Genomic DNA, 21,819 nt, shown 5'->3' with positions numbered 1-21,819 from the left:
GGAAAAATATCTTTGGGTGAAATTTTTTTTTAAAAAAAGAAAGAAAAATAAACTGGATTACTTTGTAAATACTGGTTCTTTGCCTGTCCATTACATAAGGTGAAATTTGCCTTTATGTCTCCATCTCAAATACTTCCCCCAAATTATAAAAGGTCTCTGCACAACTATCCATCATTTTTCTTTTTCTTTTTGTTAATCCTCATCTGAGCAGGACATGCTCATGATGAGAGAGAGAGACAGAGAAAGAGAGAGAAATTGGTTGCTTCCTGTATGCACCCCAATGATTGGGGATTGAACCCACAACCTAGGTATGGGCCCTGACCTGGAATCAAACTCACAACCTTTTTGTGTATGGGGCGATGTTCCAACCAACTGAGGCACCTCGCGAGGGCTGTTTGTCTTTAAACTCACTGCCAGTGACTTAGGTCTTTTCATCTCTCACCTGGGTTACTGACGAAGCCTTCCACCTGATCTCTGCTTCTACCCTTAGGTTCTCCAATTCATCCTCTAAGGGGGATCTTTCTAAACTCTGCATCTGACCAGGTCCATTCAGCATCTCCATTATGCCTGCAGGAGAAGCCTGAGGTCTTTAGCAGGGCCTCAGACTCCCCAAGGCATGAGCCCGCCTACTCCCTGAAGCCCAGGTTCACAGCCTGCCATTCCCCATCTCATACAGTGCATTTCAGAATTATGTGTCTATAGAAGTTAGCTGACATACCATGCTGCTCTCACCTTTATTACTTTGCATGTTATTCCCTCTACCGAGAATGTCCTTCCCTGTCTTGTTCATCAAACAATTTCTTTTAAGCATTTAAAGTCAGCTAAGAGCTAACCTCCTCTCACCCCCAGGCTCCCATTCCTTAATTCCTTGGACAACTGTGTAGAACTTACCCTTTGTTCTGAAATGATCTTTGTGCGTAAATAAGATTGTGTCTTGCCGAAACCGGTTTGGCTCAGTGGATAGAGCCTCGGCCTGCGGACTGAAAGGTCCCAGGTTCGATTCTGGTCAAGGGCATGTACCTGGGTTGCGGGCACATCCCCAGTGGGAGATGTGCAGGAGGCAGCTGGTCGATGTTTCTCTCTCATCGAAGTTTCTAACTCTCTATCTCTCTCCCTTCCTCTCTGTAAAAAATCAATAAAATATATTTTTAAAAAAATGATTGTGTCTTATTCCCCTCGAAAGCTATGGCTAGTGAGCATAATGCCTTAAAGTAGAAGCTCAAGAAATTAGTGGTTTGCGACTGGGGTTAAAGTGCTGATCAAGGTCATGATGTAGCCTTCAATGCCAAGTGATGCAAAGGATAAAAGAATGGACAGAGGCTACTGTGTCCTTTGACAGAGATATAAGAGATCCATGTTTTAGAACCAAGAAGGGCAGATTTGCTGCTAATGACCTAGACAAAAGAGCATTGGCCTGACGTTCAGAAGTTTGTATCTGACCCCCAGGTCTGGCCCTACCTCATGATTGGAGGTAACTGAAAGTGACTCTAGCTCTCTGGGACTTAGTTTTACCAACTATTGAAGGAAAGGACTGGGTTACCTGACTGCCAAGGCTTGTTCCAGCCCTAGAGCTGCATGTTTACATGCTCTCGTTCCTGATCATTGTGCACATAAACCATAACTTACCTTTTATCCTCGAGTCTGGGAAACACAACTCTCCCAACTTTGCTCATTCTTGCCATCGCCTCCTACAAAAGAGAACATGGAGTTGGAAAGCTGAACCTAAAGTGAGGCTTGTCCCAGGCAAGGGATTCTAACTAGAATCCATTTCCCCTTAAGATATTCAGTTAGTGCCCTAACTGGTTTGGCTCAGTGGATAGAGCGTCAGCCTGCGGGCTGAAAGGTTCCAGGTTCGATTTCGGCCAAGGGTATGTACTTTGGTTGCGGGCACATCCCCAGTAGGAGGTATGCAGGAGGCAGCTGATCGATGTTTCTCTCTCATCGATGTTTCTAACTCTCTATCCCTTTCCCTTCCTCTCTGTGAAAAATCAATAAAATATATTTAAAAAAAGATATTCAGTTAGTCCTTTCCCCCCAACTTATTTTCTCTGGTAATGGGAATAAAACCCCAGTAAACACTACAAGTTATACCTATGAGCACACAGCCTAGGGTTAATAAAAGGCTGAATATTGGGGCCTTCAGGGCATAAACAGCCCAGAGGGTGAAGCTGTGTGACCGCTCGCAGGGAATGGTGGGAGACAATGACTTCTCCTTCCCATTGCCTGGACATCTGGGCTTAAGATGCAACATAAGCCACTGAGCACATTGTCCCCTTAACTCAGGACGACAATAACTGACTAGAACACACCTGGCCCCTGTACAGGAGGATAAACTATTTAAGGCTTCTTCAGTTCACCTTGGGCTTTCCCCCAGCAGCCTTTGAAACTGTGAGTACAGACATGGACCTCTGGGATGAGGCCATTCGACTTGAGTTCTGGACTCTGACTTTAGGACACTCTTGTATTTACAAGGGAACAATCAGCAGGCAGCCAGGGTCAGCATCTGGGTGGACATGTCTGGCGTGCACAGCATCAGCGTCAACCATAGATGGTGTTGGCTCCATGGTAGGAATGAAATGGTTCCGTTTCTTTGGGCAGTCTTCCAATGCTGTGAAAGCTTGGCAAAGTGAGGGGAATGGCCTGAACCCACACTTTGGAGTCCAGCAGACTTGACTAGGGAGATGGCGAGCAATAGCATGACACAGGTCCTCAGAAGAGGCCCTGTCTTGGAAGCAGCTGCTGAGGCCTTATTATTAAGGATGCAGTCACTCGGGGTCACATATGTACAGCTTATTATTCCGTATGTTTATTAATTACTCACTATGTAGCAGTCACTGTGTTAGGGACACACATTTGCATAAGACATTCTCTTTGTCCCAGAGACACTCACATGCTACCAGGGGAGGGGAAAACGTAAAAAGCTGATGACCACACAGAATGTCAGGGACCCTGTGTATCTTCAGAACATATCCAAGTGCCCATCCTTGCCGCCTTCCTGTGAATTTTACACACACACTCACTCACACACTTATTATTTACCATTACTTCCCTTCTCACGTGCCATGGATGCACTGGTTCATGGGTTCCTTATCTGCCTTCTCCACTCCCTGCCCGAACCAGAGTGTAACTATAGGAGGCCAGTGGCTTTTCTGTTTGCTTCTTAATATTCATAAAAGGTATCGAGCCCCTTCCATGTGCCAAGCACAGCACTTAATGTGTGTACATGGAATACAGAGAGAAAGAACACATGGGTCCCATCAGGTAACTCCCACAGAATGGAAAAGACATTTACCATGATCACAATGGTGTGGTAAACACGAGGTTGGAAGCAGATAAACTTCCTTTTAATGGCTATTCAGGGTTAGGAAACATGAAGGTTTCTTCCTCTGCTCATCACTTACACACATTTACACTCCGGCAAGGATGCTCTACCAACTTTTCCCCAAGAACAGCAAGAACATTCTGAACTAGTTACCTGCCCTGAACGGTTTAAAAAGTACACAGTGGGGGAGATCAGGGATGCTCAGAGCAACAAGCACATGGACAGCAGAAAAGAAATGGCAGCTTTAAGTAAGGAGATTTTAAAAGTTATAAAAAATTATTGAAAACGAAATCATGGTGAAAGGATAAAAACTAAAAAAGGGCAGTCCGGGGCCTTTTTGTGAAGGGGCAAACATCAAACACATCGTAGTGAGGTCACTGGCATTCCACTCCAGGAGGATGTTTTAAGAGCTCTGCCCACCCAGCATGTGTCAGGACGTTTTCCTTCCCAGGCGTAGTTCTGACTCCCCGACAGAATCCCTGTGTCTTGCTAAGACGGCCTCGGCAACCCCATGGCCAGCTTCCCCAGGCTGGGCTCAGCTTCAGACCACACTCCAGGACTGCCTTCCTGGGTGGAATCAGGAAACCTGCACCATAGTAGGTGCCCCATAAATGTCACTTCCCTTCCTGTGGACAAAAGGCAGGCCTGGAACTCTCTCATCCTTTCTTCATATCACCTCTGCTTGTTTTTAAAATAAGTTACTAAGAAACAAACACCAACAATAGAGACTTCAAAAGTTTAAAAAGAGGTGACTTTTTCTCAAAAAAGTACAGACTTAAGCACTGAACTCAGCTCAGGTGTCTACTCCACAGAGAAGAGTTTTTCTAACTCATCCCACTGCCTGCCTGCCTCCCTCCTAGATGGTGTTTTTTGCTCCCACAGCGGCTTGTGCTGCCAGCCATCAGAGCATGTATGACACGGCACCACAATTTCTTCTTAGCACATCCATCTCCCCAGCTAGACAGTGAGCTCCTTAAGACACGAGCTGCTATAATTATTTCTGCTGCCAAACTCAGCATTTGGGACAGCGTACACATTCGGGGAACGTATGAGATGAATGAACTCAAGGATCAGACATGTGAGAGAACACTTAAAATGGAAGATTTGGCTGAGATCTAAGGATGACAGATATAAGATACCAGAGTGAGCTGCAAACAGACCACCCTGAAGGATTTGCAAAAGGGGTGGTTGAGGACCCATGAATCAACTCTTAAATCTTTCGTCCACATGGAAGGTCAGGAGAAGAGCTGGATTTTTAGGAGACAACTATGGGTTTATTGTGCACCAGGCCTCGTTCTAGGGGAGGGGTGAGAAGAGTGTCCCCCTCACAAGTCAGGAGAGCAGGTTTCACCGAGACCAACAGGGACTCGGCCTGCCCCCGAGGTGGTAGAACCCTGAAATAAGTGTGGCTCCTGTTGGAAGGCAGGGCTGGCTGGCACGTCAACACAGAAGTGAAGGGCAGGTTGCACCAGGGTCAGCCAGCACAGTCACTATCTGTCAGACTCCAAAAGGCTGACTGTGTCCAGGCCCCGTGGCTCACTGTGAGAGGCTGCCATGGCCTGTCTTAGGTCCCACCGAACATGGACACCTAATGGGGCAGAGTCAACTTGAGAGATCTACTGGATTTCTCAGGAATTAGGAGAAGAGAAGCACATACTAGAACAGAACGGCATTAACCAAGACAAGATACTGTAAGTGAGAAGTTTCAGGAAGCGGAGGTCCTCCAACAAAATCTATGACAAAGCCTATAAACACCCATTAGGCTAAGAGAGCATACAGACCATTCATGACAATGCTGATTAGATAAGAACTTTCCCACACGCCCAACCTCTCTTCCCTGACCCCTCCGAGGAATCAGAAAAAAAGCGAATGTGCTGGGAACAAAGTGAATGAGGAAAGAAGGCTGACTGTAGCCCCCTTCTCTCCTGCAGCAGATCAGCCTGAGGAGTGCGGAGAGGTCGTATCTCCAGATGAAAATGGAAATGATGATGACGCTACATTTCTTTATATTCTCATTTCTGAATTTTGGCTATGTCTTACAACTTAAGAGACCATCAAACTTGTATTATCCAAGTGACTTTGTACGTATCTAAGAAATTAGTGCAACTATCAGAATTTTTAACCAGGGCAGAGAAAACAGCTGCAAAAACATAAAGGAGCCGTGGGAGTAAAAAAATACGTGTCTCTCAATTCTATCTCAAGAAGTTTGTTTGTTCTACGTGCAAGTTACATATGAAGGCACAATAAACATTGGGTCAGCGTGTATTAAAATGTGAACAGGTTCAAGAGCACGTGACATTTATTTTTCTTGTTCTTTTTTTGTGTGTTTTTGAAATTTTCTACCATGGCATATACTGATTTGATAATTGTAAGGAAAAAAAATACTGCGTTCTAAAAAATGGAAAGTTATGCTTATGGGCAGTCAAAGTGATTGGTGCTCAGCCTCCTCTCTCCTGGGAGGCAGGGCTCTCTGTGGGTCTTTGACATAGTAAGGAGAACGCCCAGAGAATCAGCGCTGTCATCAGAAATAGCACTGCTGAGTTTTCTAATTTCTCCAAATAATTAACATAAAACTGAAACCTCACGAACCCACTGGCTGCAATAAATCTGGAAATTACCACAGCATAACAATACGGAGTTATTATGGAAATGCTGACACGTGCTAAATATAGCCACCCCCCACAATATATTTCTGTTCAAAGGGGTCTATTTGAAGTTGGCCTCAAAATTCATACTTTTTGTCAGCAGGCAGGAGCCGGACAATCTTAATGTGCAGCACGCTACCCTCTTTGTTTGAGAGTCTAGACAGCACAATGAATGCAGTGACTTTTCTCTTTCCTTTCTGCCCACACAATGGGAGCTTTTTAAAAACAAAATATTTGGTAAAATCGCATTTTAATCACTTCTTTTCTTTCTCTCTCTAAGGCAGAGCTATAAATAAACCATGAAAGTTCACATTTGATCGTTACTTCTGAAAGCGAGTGGAGGGTCTCTGTGGGGAAAATAGGGGCCCTGTCCTGCGACCATGAAAGGAGGCATTCATGGGGTTTGACCCTTCCCCGCCTGGTCAGGGCCCAGCTACCAGTTTGCACACAGGGCTCACCACTTCTGGGAGCAGCGTTGGTGATCACCAGGCCTGTGTGGGTGCAGGAAACACCCAGATCTCATGCACTGTGGCCTGGTTTGGGAGCTACTGAAGGGCTTTAGGCTACACTAGTGTGAGTTACCCAGGGAAATGAAGTTAAGGAAAGGAAGGGGCTCTCAGCACCCATGGAGAAGGTGGGGATTCCCAAGTGGCAGGCACATTAACTTGGGGAGGGAGGATCCGGGATCATCTAGCCCTCCCCAGGGGAAGGGGAACAACAGACTTGGGGAGACTATGGGGGAGTCTAGACCTAGGCATCAAAGGGCAACACAGCTTGGCAGTGTCCAGAGACATGATCTACAGGGAATAACCAGGTCCTAGCACCATGAGAGCTAGACTGTGAGCTACCGTAGGGAGGAGTGAGGTCATCGTAGGTCTCATGCCCAGGTGACCCTCACTTATAGGCACTTGATTCCTGATAGCTCAGTAGCTAAAGGAAAAGGCAAGGGCTTTCATAACAGGGACAATGAAGATCTTCTAAGTGGTGTTCCTAAAATGGCCCGCAGGCACTCTAGGGAGAGCTCAAGGTAGGTGTTGCATTAGGATTCCGGAAGGAAGAAAGGATTGGAAGTGCCATTTATATGATTTTCAGTCTAAGGAAGTTACTTAAGCCTGGCCAGCCCTTAATATGCAGATTGTCACCAGATCCATTAGTTGGTCCAAACATCACACAGTCATGGGCCAGGTAAGATGTGAGTTTCTGAAGAGGGGCGTGGGAGCTCTCACCTCTATGTCCACAGCTCCAAGGGTTTGTTATGTGCTGTTCTTTACATGGCCTAGGGAGTCATAGGGATTATCTAGTTTATTTAAAGCAACCCTCACAAAATGGGCAACGGGCTGAAAAAGATTGGGTCTAAGGATTAAAGGTAATGTTGATAATTCAGATTCAACTAAATAAGAAAATGGTGCCCTGGCCAGGTGGCTCAGTTGGTTGGAGCATCATCCCATATACCAAAAGGTGGCAGATATGATTCCTGGTCAGGGTGTGTACGGGAGGAAACCAATCAATGTTGATGTTTCTCTCACATTGATGTCTCTCTCTCTTTCTTTCTTTCTCTCCCTTCTTCTCTCTCTAAAATCAATAAATGTATCCTTGGGAGGGGATTAAAAAAAAGAAGAAGAGAATGGAGATACTTTTATATTTGGTATTAGCTCTTTATACTATAAGGTAAAAACAATGAAGACCTAGTCAGATAAGAGCTGGGGGAAAAAAAATCAAAATTATCAAGAATACTGTCTGAGATATAGATACATAGGCACAAACAAAAGCATTTAGCAATCATCAAAAACATACCTGGCCTTCGATGTACAGTGCACCTTAAAATCCTGCATAATGGCCTTGACCGGTTTGGCTCAGTGGATAGAGCGTCGGCCTGAGGACCGAAGAGTCCCGGGTTCGAGTCTGGCCAAGGGCATGTGCCTTGGTTGCGGGCACATCCCCAGTGGGGGGTGTGCAGGAGGCAGCTGATAGATGTGTCTCTCTCATCGATGTTTCTAACTCTCTATCCCTCTCCCTTCCTCTCTGTAAAAAATCAATAAAATATATTTTTTAAAAAAATCCTGCATAATGTTAGCATGAACACAGCTGTGTTTCACCTGTTTTCATAGTGTATTGAATCCATAAGCACAGAACACATCTACGCCCATTCTTAAGTAAGTTTCCATGTATTGAAGACGCAAGCTCAACATGTTTTTAACTGATAGAGTGTATGACCAAGAAACATCTACTGGCACCTACTGACCTAGCAGACAACTTCCACGGCTGCTGCTGTGTTACTGGTTTAACCAGCACTCCCCAGTCCTAACTCTGTGCCACGCAGTGTGCTAATTGCTTTATGTACATGACCTTTTAAATCCTCAAAATGACTTTATGACACAGATGTTATCATTTATCTTCACTTTATGAATCAAGGAAGTAAATAGTATAAAATTGACCCAAGGTCATAAAGGCAATATGTAGTACAGGCAGAATTCAAGCCCATTTCTGACTCCAGGCCTTTGCTTAGCCCTCCATACAGGCCCCATAGTCCTTCCTGTACCTCATTGTAATTCGGAAGCCTCATGCTTGAGTCCCCTAAGCTTGAGTTCAAATCCCACTTCTGCTGCTAGTTAGCTGTGGGATCTCTTGTGTGAGAACGAGTGTGTGTGTGTGTGTGTGTGTGTGTGTGTGACATGCCAATACAATACATTGTACCTTTTTCAGAGATGCTGACACACAGCTCTGAGATACACGAACCTGCCGTCTTGAGGAACTCTGACTCATTTTACTGGAACAACAGGCTCACATGCTAATGTGTGGGCTGAGGCACATGACCCCTCCACAGAAAAACAGAGAGGATAGCAGTGTGATTTTCCTCCAACAAGCACTAAAAATGGCTAGTTGTTCTTTTAGTTAATTTTGTTTTTATTTTTGACACAGTCATCTTTTGACCCACATCTGGTATTCTGTGCAACCTCCGTGCACTGGAAACAATAATGTCAATTAGTGGGAGAAGTCTTCATCATTAATCATGATAAGAAGACTCAACACCTCCATTATAATTTTAAATCCCATCTATCTACCCACCTACCTACCTACATATACACGCATATATTTTGTTTAGGGTGTTGATTACATGGGGGTACACATTTCAAATTTCATCAAAATGTACATTTAAGATCTATATATTTCACTTTATGCATAATATATTTCAATTTAAAAATGATAAAAGAAAAAACATCCTATATGTGTCTAATATATATGTTGGTGTATCCACATTTTATTTATTTTTTAGTTATATGCCTACCAAATGGGAATAGAAATTTAAATGCCCAGTTTTCTAATCTTGATGCTAAAATATACTTCAAATTAGTCTCTTGATCATAAAGGAGTGGAAGCTCTCGAATTCTGCAGGAAATGGAAATGCTAGTGGAAAGATATTGAGTTTCAGAAATAAAAGGGTTAGGGTAGTATCTGGGCTCTGCTACTTACTGGATGTGTGAACTAAGCCTCAGTTTTTCCATTTATAAAGTGGGAGTAATAGTATCTACTCATAGCATTGTTGAAAACCCCAGTATCCGACTCTCTGACTACCACTTCCCACTGGTCCCCAAACTGGCATTCTCATAGCAGTCAGGGCCCCTCAGGGTGGTTTTCAGGGAGAGACAAAATGATAGGCTCTGACTGAATCAGATAGACTGCCAGGGGGTAAAGTTGGGCTGTATCAGTCACTAGCTGTATTATCACAGACAAACTATTTAACTTCTTTATGCCTGTTTCCTTTCATAAAGATGGAGATAATAATAGTATGCCTCTTGTAGGACTTCTGGTAGGATCATGTGAGTTACTGCAGGTAAACACACTCAGAACAGAGCCAGCAGGAAGTAAATACTCCATAAATTTTGCATATTTATTAGCATGCAAGCTCCATGTGGCCAGGGGTTCTTATTTGATTCATTTACTGCACTAAGAACTGAGCCTGGCCAGAATGGGCCATTCATAAATATTGGTTGAATCAATCAGTAAATGAGGTGAGTTAAAGTTTATCCTTTTGGGATGTTTTTAACCACAATACTTCTGACTCCAATGTATGGGGGTTTTTCCTCAGACCAATCAATTCTCTAAATCTCCAGACAACTGGCTGTCCTACAATCAATTTAATTTGGAAACTAACTACCTGGAGTAGCATCAGACTCCACAGGTTTAAGAACTCAGTCCCACAAGACTGCAGATGTCATTAGCAAGCCCAGGCCTCCCATACTTCTGCTGGACCAGCTGTACTAATAAATAGGAGGTTCCCATGACCAGCCTTCCCATCTTAGATTTGATGACTAGAACGGCTCACAGAACTCAGGGAAGCAGTTTGCTTACTATTACCAGTTTACTTTAAAGGACACAACTCTGGAACAGTCAAATAAAAGAGACACATAGGACAAGCTATGGGGTGTGGAGTGTCCATTCCAAATCCCGTGGCTTAGTGGTTTTTATGGAGGTTTCATGACAAAGCAGGATTGATTAAATTATCGGCTTTGGTGATTCACTCGCTCTCCAGCCCCTCTACCTCCCTGGTGGTCAGGGGGTGATGCTGAAAGTTCCAACCTCTCTTTAATCAGGCCTTGGCCTTTCCAGCAACCAACCCCCATGATGAAGCTACTACCTAAGGTCCCCTGCCACCAGTCTTCTCATCAGCATATAAAATACATTCTTTCCACTTGAGAGATTCCACGGGTTTCAGGAATCAGGGACAAAGATCAAACATTTGAACTTTGTTCTATAAGAGTCTCTCATCCCTAAAAACTACAATGGACTTCCCCTGGTTTCTGAATGAAATTCAAATTTTGCAGGATAGCCTAGAACTTCAAGATGGAGCTTGTGACAATGTTTCCAACCTCATATAATGTCCTGTTCACTGTGCTCAACATGCTAGAGATACACTGGCCACCTTGCTGTTGGTTACATGCACATGTCAAGCTTGCTCCTGCCCAGGGCCTTCCTGCTTCTCTCAGGAACCCTCCTCTCCTGGACCTCTGACTGTCTAGCTTTTTTATATGATTTAGGGCCTTTTCAAATATAATCGCTATGAGGCCACCATTGGCCACTCCTAGCTGAAATGGTCCACTTCTCCCAAATGCTCTTTTTCCCATCATTTCACTTTCTTGTCTTTATTATCCTTCATAGCACGTACCATGACCTGAGCATCTATCCCTAGTTCACTTGTATCTTTGTTGATTGTCTCCTTCCTCACCTCTACTCGTCCTTCCATGGAGGCAGGGTCCTTGGATTTCTTATTTTTTGATGTAGCCCAAGCTTTTATCACAGCCTTAGTTAAACATCAGCTGGAAGTACAAACTTATTGAATGCCCACTGGAGCGGCACTATGTATCTGCATCTTGCCTCATCTGATGTTCACAAGCATTTGGTGACAGAGGCCTTATTACCTAATTTGGACTAAGGAAACAGAGGCTCAAAGAGGTTAAGTGACTTGCCTAAACCAGAAATGGGTGAGGTAGGATTTGAAATGTGCTTTAACTCATGAATAAGACCAGGCCCATTCCTTGAGGAGTGTGCAACCAACAGGAAGATCTCTAGTGCGTGACTAGAGATCTGATGACTTCAGAGCCCTGCAAGACCCTAAAAGCTAGCTTTTCCCGCTGTTAGACAAAGTTAATCATCGTCATGATATTGTGCTTACAGGGGTAGGAAGGTGCATTCATTGACATATGGAAAGACTGTTCACATTAATTTTAGAAAGACAATTACTGCCAGCTGTATGACCCTGAGTGAGACCCTTCCCCTCCCTGGGACTCACTTTCCTTATCAGTAAAATGAAGGGGTTGGATTAAACTATTTCTAAAGGCTTTGCCAACTCTACAACCTGTTGGTTTCATGCACATGTCTTTTTTAAGTTAACTCTCAGTTAACAAGGGAACCAGTGACTCCCAATAGCACACTGCATTAGGGTTTTATTAGGCCCACTCTGCGAGAGAATATACCCCACTGTGTTTCTGCAGCAAAGTACAGTTTCATTACAATCCAGTCACAGAGAACGTGGCACTGGGGGCAGCAAAAATAAGGATTCTTGCTAAAAGCATCAGACAGATTACAGACTCCCAACCTGCAAGCTATCACCCATCTAATAATCTACTGTTGATTGAAAATAAATGGTCCTAGCCACATGCCTGTCTGAAAAGGCATAAAGTACTGCAGAAAGCTGGAGAAGAAATAATAATAGCAATCGCTCAACAACAGTAATCATGGTAGCTAACATTTACTGAGTACTTACTATGGCCCAGGACTGTATTAAATACTTTATCTACTTTATGTCCCTGATGAAAGATGAGGAAATCACATGTATTTGGAACCTGTACGCTTAACCACGCACTATGGAACAAAGGCTTTGGTGATATACATGCCATGATTCAAATCCTAGCTCTGCCACTTAATACTCCGTCCCTCAATTTATTCATTTTGAAAAGGGACTTAAATACCTATTTCATAGGCCTGCTGTGTGGACTAATGCTTACAAGGATAGCTATTATTATTATTATTACTATTACTAATTACCTACCAACTGAAACAAACCTTATTTTCCCAGAAAGTTTATCAAAAGCTATATGTGCCCTGGCTGGTGTGGCTCACTTGGTTCATGTCGTCCCATGCACTGAAAGATTGCAAGGATTCCCTGGCCAGGGCACATATCTGGGTTTGCAGGTTCAATCCCAGGCCGGGGCTTGTTTGGGAGGCAACTGATCGATGTTTCTTTCTCACATCTCTCTCTCTCTGTCTGTCTCTCTCTCTTTCTCTCTCTCTCTCTTCCTCTCCCTTCTTCTCACTCTACAATGAATAATAACACATTAAGGAAAAAAACAAACAAACTAAGACTTCCCATGCATATGCTTGAGTGTCAATATTTCCAAGGCTCTCATGATCATTTCCAGACTATTGTTCTTCCATCTGCAAGCAAACACCCTGCTCCTCTGAGTTTGACACCACTCAATGATGGAGATACCATCATACCTACCTCCCTGCTGTCATCATCAGCCTCTTGCTCACATTCCTATGTTAAATGAGACCAAGGCCTAGGCTGAAGTCTCCCTATCCACCTGGAGGTGTGTCATTATCACAGAAGATCTCAGCATCTCTTTACAAGGCCCATCCAATGCTGAATCTCACTGGTTACGAAATATTTCTCACTCCAGGAACTCTAGTCTCCACTTTACTTCAGCACTCACTCTCCAGCTACACCCTGAAACTGGTCATCACTGAGAGGGCTACACTTATGTCTATTCCAATATTCTAATAGCCACTTTCTGAATTAGTCCAATTTTCGAATTTGCCCCAGCATTCTTACCCAATGCCTTCCCCCACCTCATGGTGATCTCCAGAACCTCAGTTCGCCCTTTTCTTTCAATCCCTATACGACTTCCTGCTCAAACTTCTTCCATAGCTGGAATAGAATGTACTATCTATTTCATCAAACACACCAACAAACAAGAATCACCACTAATGCCCTCTTAGTTGCCAAATTCAACTGGTATCTCTCATTCACAAAAAAGTCATTTAGCCAAGATATGCTTCATTTATGGATGTACGGGAGACACTTTGTTTAAGATGGAGCAGGCCATTGGGAGACTGCAACTAGAGAATGCACAACATCCCAGAAGCTCTCAGAGGCTGAACACCTTGGACATTTATGCGGCTTGCTTCAAAGTTAATTCCAAACTCGCAAGATTCTTTGGCCAGCAGATGTGGAACTATAACTGGCAGCAAGGAATCAAAATGTAATGGTATTAAAACAGTGCATAATGATTGAGCTGCAAGGGATGTTGGCTAATCACTAGGGTCAGTTTATTGGGTGTCTTAGGTTGGTAAATAAGCAAATTATCTAAGACACAGTCCATCCATCCATCCATCCATCCATCCATCCATCCATCCACCCATCCCTCCCTCCCTCCTTCTGCACTCCTTAAAGCTCCCTGCTTTGGGTTTCCAACTCTCCTAGGCCAGAGTCACATGAGAGGTAGGGCTTGGACACCCTGATCTCACATTTAGGGCTGACCTTAGATTTGCTTACAGAACAGAAGTCCCTCTGGCTAAGCCAGAATTTATTTTAAACCTACTTCAGGAGGGAAAAGACAAACAGAGAGGTTGAATCTGAATCCAAGAGTTGGGGAGGCCAAGGAAAATACCAAAGCCCCAAAACAAGGGAAAGGCTGGAAGGCAACTGTGAAGCCACCATGGTAGGGAGGAAGCAGAGGTCAGACAGAGAGAGGGAAAGGTATGGAATGCAAGTCCAGGATAGGCCATTGTGGCTCCTTTTAAATTGATTGATAGTCTTTTCTGTACTCCCAAAGCCCTTTGGTTTCCCTCTACCTTAGCACTTAGTGCACAGTAGGATAAATGTCTGTTTACTGATATGTCTCCCCAACTAGACTGTGAGATCTAATGGCCTCTATATTCCCAGCAACTGATATAATGTGACCCTTCTATACACGCTGAGAAATGAAAGAATGAATGAGTAGATGCATGGATGAATGAATCAGGGTGTGATATCTATAGAAAGCAATGTTGGGATCTCTCTCATTTGCTCTTTTTGGAATTTCCTAACTGTTAGGTCAACAAATTCATTGTCGGGTGTCAGGCAATCAAGATCATGGACTCTAGATTTCCTAGACTGAAACTCTGGCTCTTCTACCTGAATGGCTCGAGCTATTGGTACCTTTTGGGCTAATTTCTTTGTGTCTTAGTTTACTTATCTGTACAATAGAACTAAGAGAAAGAATTATTCAGTGATTGAGAAAATGCATGCAAACCGTCAAATTAGTGTTGATAGCATTAAAATTTGCGTTACTTTTATTGTTGTAATTATTATATCCAACTCCTCGCCTCCCTGCCCCTCCCCCACATGGCCCAGCACTACCTAGGATCTTGTAATGTTCTCTTGAGTGCTGCTATTTAAAGACAGCACTTCCTAATCTTGTGCTACACATGACATGCTGCCTGGGCAGGGGAGTGATAAGGAGCATGGAATGAAGGCACCATTCAACACTGAACACCAGCTGATGCCTCTGTTTAATGAGGGGAAGGAAGATGAACAATGGACAGAATGGGGGCTGCAGGGAATGAAATTGGTAGGAGCTTCTAGTTTTAGAAACAGGGAGTTTATTACAGAGTTGGACTTCCAGGCCTTTTACCTAAAACAAACACAGAAAACAACAACTCTGCCAGCTGTGTTTATGAATATGAGCTTGCTCTGGATTTCACAAGACACAGGGAATTCAGTCTACTTCCCTCTGGTTACTAAATTATAGACAAGCACATGATGTCCTGGAAAGGGAACTGATCTGGGAATCAGGAGGCACCGATCTTGGATTAGTCTTAGTCTGGGCTCTGTGATTTTGAATAAGTTGCTTCCTTTCTTTGGCTCCCAATTTCCTCTTCTCCAAAATGGGAAGTTTGAGCCAGATTATGCATAAAACCGTCAGTTATTGAGTACCTATGGTATGCCAGGCACACATCAGTGAACCTGACCACATTGGGGAACCTGACAGCTCTGACCCCTGACCTCCTGGAACTCCAAGGCCACTGAGGAAATACAGGTGTGATTGGAGAGTCTCAGAGGGAGACCAGACTAGACTGGGGACTTAGGCAATGGGATATGGAGGAACTTCTGCGAATAGGTGGAGCATTTCTTACATTTTAACAAACGTGAGGGTCATTTGCTTTATGCAAAACACCATGCTAGGAACTAATTGATACAGGGCAGGTATTACCCCCATTTTACAGAGAAGGAAGACAAGGCTCAGGAAAAGTAAGAAAACTGCTCAGGGCCACAAGCTGCTAAGAGGATGGGCAGGTTCCAAGCCCTGGTCCTTCTGTCTCAGGAAGCTCACAAACCTTCACACTAAACTGAGCCTGAAGTACACTCCAGGAAAAGAAATCAAGATGACTGCTTACAAAACAAGAACTAGGTCTCATCCTCTTTCATTCATGCAGTATGCAGAAGAGGGGATGTCTCTCTTGGGTTACACCCCATAGGCACCTCCGCTCAGGAGCTGAGAGGAGGGAAGACACGTGCTGGGGCCTTGCGGACTGAGCTGTAAGACTGGAAACCCAGTGCCAGAAGCATAGGAGGAAACAGAACGAGGGAAAGCAGGTATGGTGGGGTGTCAGTGTCAACCCACCCCCAGCCTCTGGGTTTGCGATGAGCACACTGAGGACTGGAGCGGATATCGAACTTGTCTGAATTCATACCACCTACCAATGGAGAGAAAGCCCCCATACCCAGGCCTCTTCCCTAGGACCACCCAAATCAAGTGAGCCTCCTCCGTTCAAAAAGAAGAACCGCCGAGAACCGTAATTCTGTGCCCATCTCAGAGCCACCCCAGGCTATGCTAAAGGAATGGGCACTGCAGAAACGTTCTCACGAAAACTCCCAGCTGAACACACAAAGCAGCGGGCCTCCAGGGAACAGTGTGAGGATTGTCTGCAGGGATCTATGCTGCTGAGGTTACAAAAATCACAATATATGAATAGAAGAACATATGGAAGACATCAGCAAAGCCCTCGCCTTCTTCCCATATGTAAACTCGGCCTTCGCTTAAAGTCATTAAGCAAACACAGATGCAGCCAAGCCAGGCACCAGATGGCAAACGAGAGTTGGAATAAAAGGTAAAAAAAAAAAAAAAAAAGCTTTTGCTGTTTATTCAAAACTGGGAAGGAAGCCACGATCTAAAATGTCGCGGTTTCCGCAGAATGGTCACCTAGGGTCACCAGGACCCCAAAGTGACCAAAACATAACAACCAAGAAACCCAAGGACAATCATGGCTGGGAAACTGGAGGGAACCCTCTTCTGTTTTCTGTGATTGGAAGACAGTGTAGGGAGAAAAGATAATTTGGGGAATGGAAGCAGTGGTTCAGTCCTAGAAGGCACGGAGAGGGACGGGAGTGTGGGGGGATCTGCTTCTGCTGAGCATGTACACGTGCCAGGAGCTTTGCATCCTTGGTTTGTCTCATCCTCACAACTACCCAGTAGGCACTGGCCCATTTTACAAATGAGGAGATGCCATCAGTAGCCCAAGAGAGAGCTTAGACTCCAAGGTCCCACCACAGGAATCCCAACCTAGCTGTTTCCAGTGCTCCCTGTGCACTGTTCCCAGCTCTGCAACTCTGATTTCTAATCTTTGACCATCTTGTCAACCATAGAATATCTGACCCAGAAAATAGTCCCTAAAAGATTCCTTTCAGCCCATAATCACTGAGCATTTGCCATGTGCCATGCCCCTGGGAATACCCAGGGATCATATCTAAGTACCAGACATCCAGGAAGCCCCATGGCACTCTCTCCCACTTCTGCTCACACCACTGGGGATCAAACCCGCAACCGAGGCATGTGCTCTGACCAGGAATTGAATCGGCAACCTTTTGGTGCACAGAATGATGTTCAACTGAGTCACGCAGGCTGAGCAAAGCAAGTCTCTTATATTTGGTTACCTCTGTGTCCAGTGGCTTCAGGGGTGGCCTGTGACAGTGCTGAGAGTGCCTCAGAGGAGGAAAGTGACAATACTCAGAGAAGACCACAAAATCAAGTGATGTCAAAGCTAGGACTACACTCAGGACTCGGGACTCCCAGGCTGCACGTCTTTCCCACAAGCTGAAGAAGGGTAGGGAGAAAGTGGAGGGCTGGTAAGTAGAAGGGGCCAGGAATGTGTGTGGGGCGGGGGAGAGTGAGTGGAGCTCTTTTAGTGAATGTCCTCAAATCACTCTCAAATTCCTAAGGGGTTCTCCCCCACCTGCCCGCCACCCCCACCTTGCATCATCTGTTCCTGGGAGAATGAAACCCAAAAGAACAAAAATTATTTGAAAGAATGTTTTTGGATATGGCCAGACAGAAAGGTGAGGCTGTGTTTGGTAGCTTGGGCAGAAAATCGTTGCTAGTGTATTTGCATAAATCAAATGAATCTCTGCCAGACAATCAAAAATAATGTGTCAAGTTAGGAGAAAGAACAGAATAAGAAATTATCTTGTCCACAGCCTCCTCCTGGGCCCTCTCTGCTTGCAAGAGCAGCATGGCTCGGACAGCTGTCTCGTTAGACCCTCCCTATGTTGGACCCTCTGAATGTGGGAGATGAGGGTTCTCTCCTCCCCCAGGCTGTTCCAGGGCATGAAGGCCAGGGAGGGTCCCAGCATTCCTGAGCTGCACTGCCTCACAGGATTTATGGTACATGTGCATGTATAGTATGGTATGCATGATATGCATGCGTGATATGTATATGTGTATGCGTGCATGTAAGTAAGCAGCCTGTATGTTATGGCTTAGCTGGCATTCAGAGGGTGTGCAGACTTTCCCTAGGTGGAGGATCGGCAGATGCATCCAGCAGAGGCGAGAACCACGTGGAGGAAGGGAAAGCGACACACCGAGGAATGATGCCAATGTGGTTGGAGCAGATAGAGCGGGGGCAGATGTGGATAAGACAGCTGAGAGGCAGGAATGGGCCACGGCACTGGGACCTGGGAGCTCTGGGAAACCAGACGTGCCACCCCCAGCTGCTCTGCCACATCCAGCCTGCGGGGCCAGGAGCAGAGGTCCAGGGGAAGGTGAGGGCGCACTGACGGACGAGGCAGGTGCACACAGATGTGGCAGGTGCTCAGGAGGCTTTGGTGATGACCGATGGGGATGCTAGGGAGAAGGCTGTCAGAAATACTAAAGAACTTTTAGATTTTGTGGCTTAGGCATCTGGCTCACTTAGGTAGAAGGACAGTGAGGATTGGTGCTTAGAGCTGTTTGCATAGAGCCAGCTTATCCAGGGTCCGTGGGTAACAGGAGAGAGAGAGACAGAGCCTCAGCCTGGGCCCCTCCTGCTCAGAGCACAGTAGCTACCAGGAAAGAACATAAAGAGAAACAATGTTGCAAAGGTTCCTCACAGACCTGGCCAAAGCTTACATCAGCCGGTCATGTGGGTTGTAAGCTCCATTATTCAGTAAGAAATGGATTTGTCCCTGTAAGTGCTGCAAGATCTGACACTTACACCTGAGATGTGAAGACACTTTCCCCCACCTCTTTTTAAGCAGCAGAAGCTCTGACAACCTGGGATGTAAGTGCAGCCTCTGGGCACCCACCACAGTGTGTGCGGCTCACAGCTTTCCACAGGGGCACCTCCGTTTTCTCAAGGTGGCGAGGAGGGGATGGAAGGAAATGGGTGTGAAAATGGGTGTCAAGAAAGAGGCCCTGAGGCCATGGAAACATACCAGGACCGCTGTGCACAGACATCTTGGAGCAAGAAACTGGTGCGGGGAACCATAGCAGCCTTTATGTGGGTGTGCATGGGGTAGAGGGCTCCATGGGAACCGTGTGCAGGATGCGGATGGGGAACTCAAGGGGCACTTAGCAGCTTTTCAAGTCTGGAATGGAGATGGGGAGGCCCATTTAAATAAGAAACTAGATGGGAATTTCTTCCACTTCCCTCTCTCACTCATCCCCACCAGATTCCTCCTCGGGGAATAGGTCTCACTCCTGCCCTTGTGGAGGAGACGGAAATGGAAAAGAGAACCCCACCACTCATGAAGCGCACACCAGTGGCAATGGCTGGCATTTGCAGTGCCCTATGTGTTTGGCACCATAGTCAGAGTACACACCTTATCTCAGCAATATTCGCAGCAACCTCAAAAGATGGATATTATCATTATTATCCCTATTTTCTGGTGGGGGGGATAGAGGTGAACAGAAGGTGAGGAACTTGCCCAAGATCACCCAAGATTCAAGGTGGTAGAACCAGGATTCAAAGCCAGGTAGAAGAATCCATTTGCTTAACTGAGTGGTGTACCAAAGGCAGGCTGGTGGCAGCTGTTCACACAAGGTGTGGGCATTGGGGATGATAAATGTTTACACATTTATTATGTTTAACAAGAAGGGATTAGGGGATAGTCACCATTCTAGAGGGAATCTTCATCATATCAACTATCTACATGGGGAAGTCTAGGGAGAGGCCCCAAAGAGGAGGGCCGGGTGTGGGAGAGATAAGTGTTGACAGAGGGAGCGAGAAGCAAAAAGCTACTATGCAGCCTTTGATATCTTATGGAGAGAGAGGACAGATTCCAAGGAGGGAGGGCTTTGGAAGTATTTTTACTTTTCCCCAATAATCTTCTTTTCCTGTCTCTCTGCCCCTCTCTCCCTGCCTCCATCTCTCTTTCCTTCTTCCTCCTTCCCTTCATGTACTTTACTGAACATCTACTATGTGCTGATCATGATCTTAGGTTCAGGCAGTCACTGGTGAACAAAAGCATGATCCCTATCCTTGGGAAACTTCGAGCCTTGTGGAGGAGATATTAAACAAATATTCACACAGATAGCTACAATGATGCTTTACACTATGTACTGTGGAGTGGAAGCACAAAGGGCTACAGCCTATTGTGTGAGGAACACTAGCTGAGATTGATGGGATTGGGGGATACTTCCCTCTGGGAGTGACATTTAAGCTCAGGGATGAAGGAAGAGGAGGACTTAGGTCAAGAAAAGAGTTGGTGCCTAGGGTGGAGGGGTAGCATTACAGCCAAGGGGATAAAAATAATAATAACAATGATAACAGCGATGACAATAACAACAGATAAAACTTACTGAGCAGTTATGTGCCAGTCACTATTCTAAAGATTGAAAAGCTATTCATTTAAAAATAAGCAAATAAAAAGAAAAGCTATTCATTTAATCCTCACATCAATTCTATGAATTAATTACAGTTATTGTCCCCAGTTATCAGATAAAAATTAGGCACAGAGAAGTGAGGCAATTTTCCCAAGATCACACAGCTGGGAGGTACAGAAAGCAAGATAAAACTCAGGTTAATCTGACTCCAGGGAAGAAAGGCCTGCAGAGGAAATGAACCCTGTGGTGAGTTCTAAATTCACACCTCCACCGGGCCCTCTCTGCTTGCAAGCCCACATTTATTTTTCTTTCTCGCACATTTCCTAAATTCAAGGGTAGAAATCCATGGCAGGAGTTCCAGGGGGTGAACCCGGCATTTTCCCGTGCCCTGTCTGGTTCCAGTGAAAAGCAAGCAGGCATGGGGCATGAGGCCGGTTGGGAGAATACTGCAGGGGTCTAAGTTAGAATAACAGTTTGCATGAAATGTCCAATAAAATAACCAACCAGCTCAACTTCTGAATGCCTTCCTTCCCTTCACGTCTCTTTCCTCTGGTTCCCTTGCCCTCTCTGTCCTCCCACGTTGCACCTTTCAGCAGAAGGTGGAGGTCACAGTGATAGGACCCCTACCCCGTTCCCTTTGCCAACCTGCAGACAGGTCCTGGCACCCCTTCCTCTCCTCTGGGGTACCCTTCCTTCTCCCTGACCTGGGATCATCCTCTTCCAGGCCTGCACGTGGGGAGGGAGCAACTGCTGCTATCTAGAACAACTCCCAGGTGTTCTCCCAAGTTTTCTCAAGTGTTTCTGAGTGTCAATGCCCCCAATTAGTTAAAATAGGAAGGGAGGTGGTAAACAGAGGAGCAAAAGAGAAGCCTAATTTTAGCTGTCGTCAAAAGGACTTCCCTTAAAGACATTGTGATCTCAGAATACTCAGCCAAGCACATGTGGACACTGCAGGGACAGGCTTAAGAAAGCTACAGGGGAGCATTCAAAGGCCAAGTGGGGCAGCCCCTGCCTTCCCGTTTGGCTGGATCGAACGGGAAGGGAATGAAAACGAGACTGAATTTACTATGTTGAGTGTGCGTCCACTCAACAATGCATGGCCCCCTTCCAGCCCCGGATTGCCCTCATTTTACAGATGAGGAAACTGAGGTTCGGTCAAGTTGAAGTTACTCTGTCTGAGACGATACAGCTGACCCGAGAGCAGGGATTTAAACCTGGGTCTCTCTGGCTTCCC

At 45.3% G+C, this 21,819-nt stretch overlaps 1 protein-coding gene across 6 annotated transcripts in view; it reads right to left on the bottom strand.

Annotated features, from left to right (window-relative positions):
- Positions 1–1,597: 1,597 nt before the first annotated feature.
- Positions 1,598–21,819, bottom strand: part of FGGY (FGGY carbohydrate kinase domain containing) — a 408,675-nt gene continuing 388,453 nt past the window's right edge. For 5 of the 6 annotated variants that reach the window (XM_006768373.2, XM_015566976.1, XM_006768371.2 and 2 more), the window contains one exon: positions 1,598–1,688. In XM_006768373.2, the coding sequence (XP_006768436.1) occupies positions 1,623–1,688 (66 nt within the window). In that variant the 3' untranslated portion in view covers positions 1,598–1,622. The remainder of the gene's footprint in view (positions 1,689–21,819) is intronic. The other variant, XM_006768375.2, reaches the window with a different exon arrangement.

Source organism: Myotis davidii, unplaced genomic scaffold, assembly GCF_000327345.1.
Source record: "Myotis davidii unplaced genomic scaffold, ASM32734v1 scaffold79, whole genome shotgun sequence".
Lineage (NCBI taxonomy): Eukaryota > Metazoa > Chordata > Mammalia > Chiroptera > Vespertilionidae > Myotis > Myotis davidii.
The sequence above is the reverse complement of the archived record's forward strand: the minus strand, read 5'-3'. Positions and strand labels throughout refer to the sequence as shown.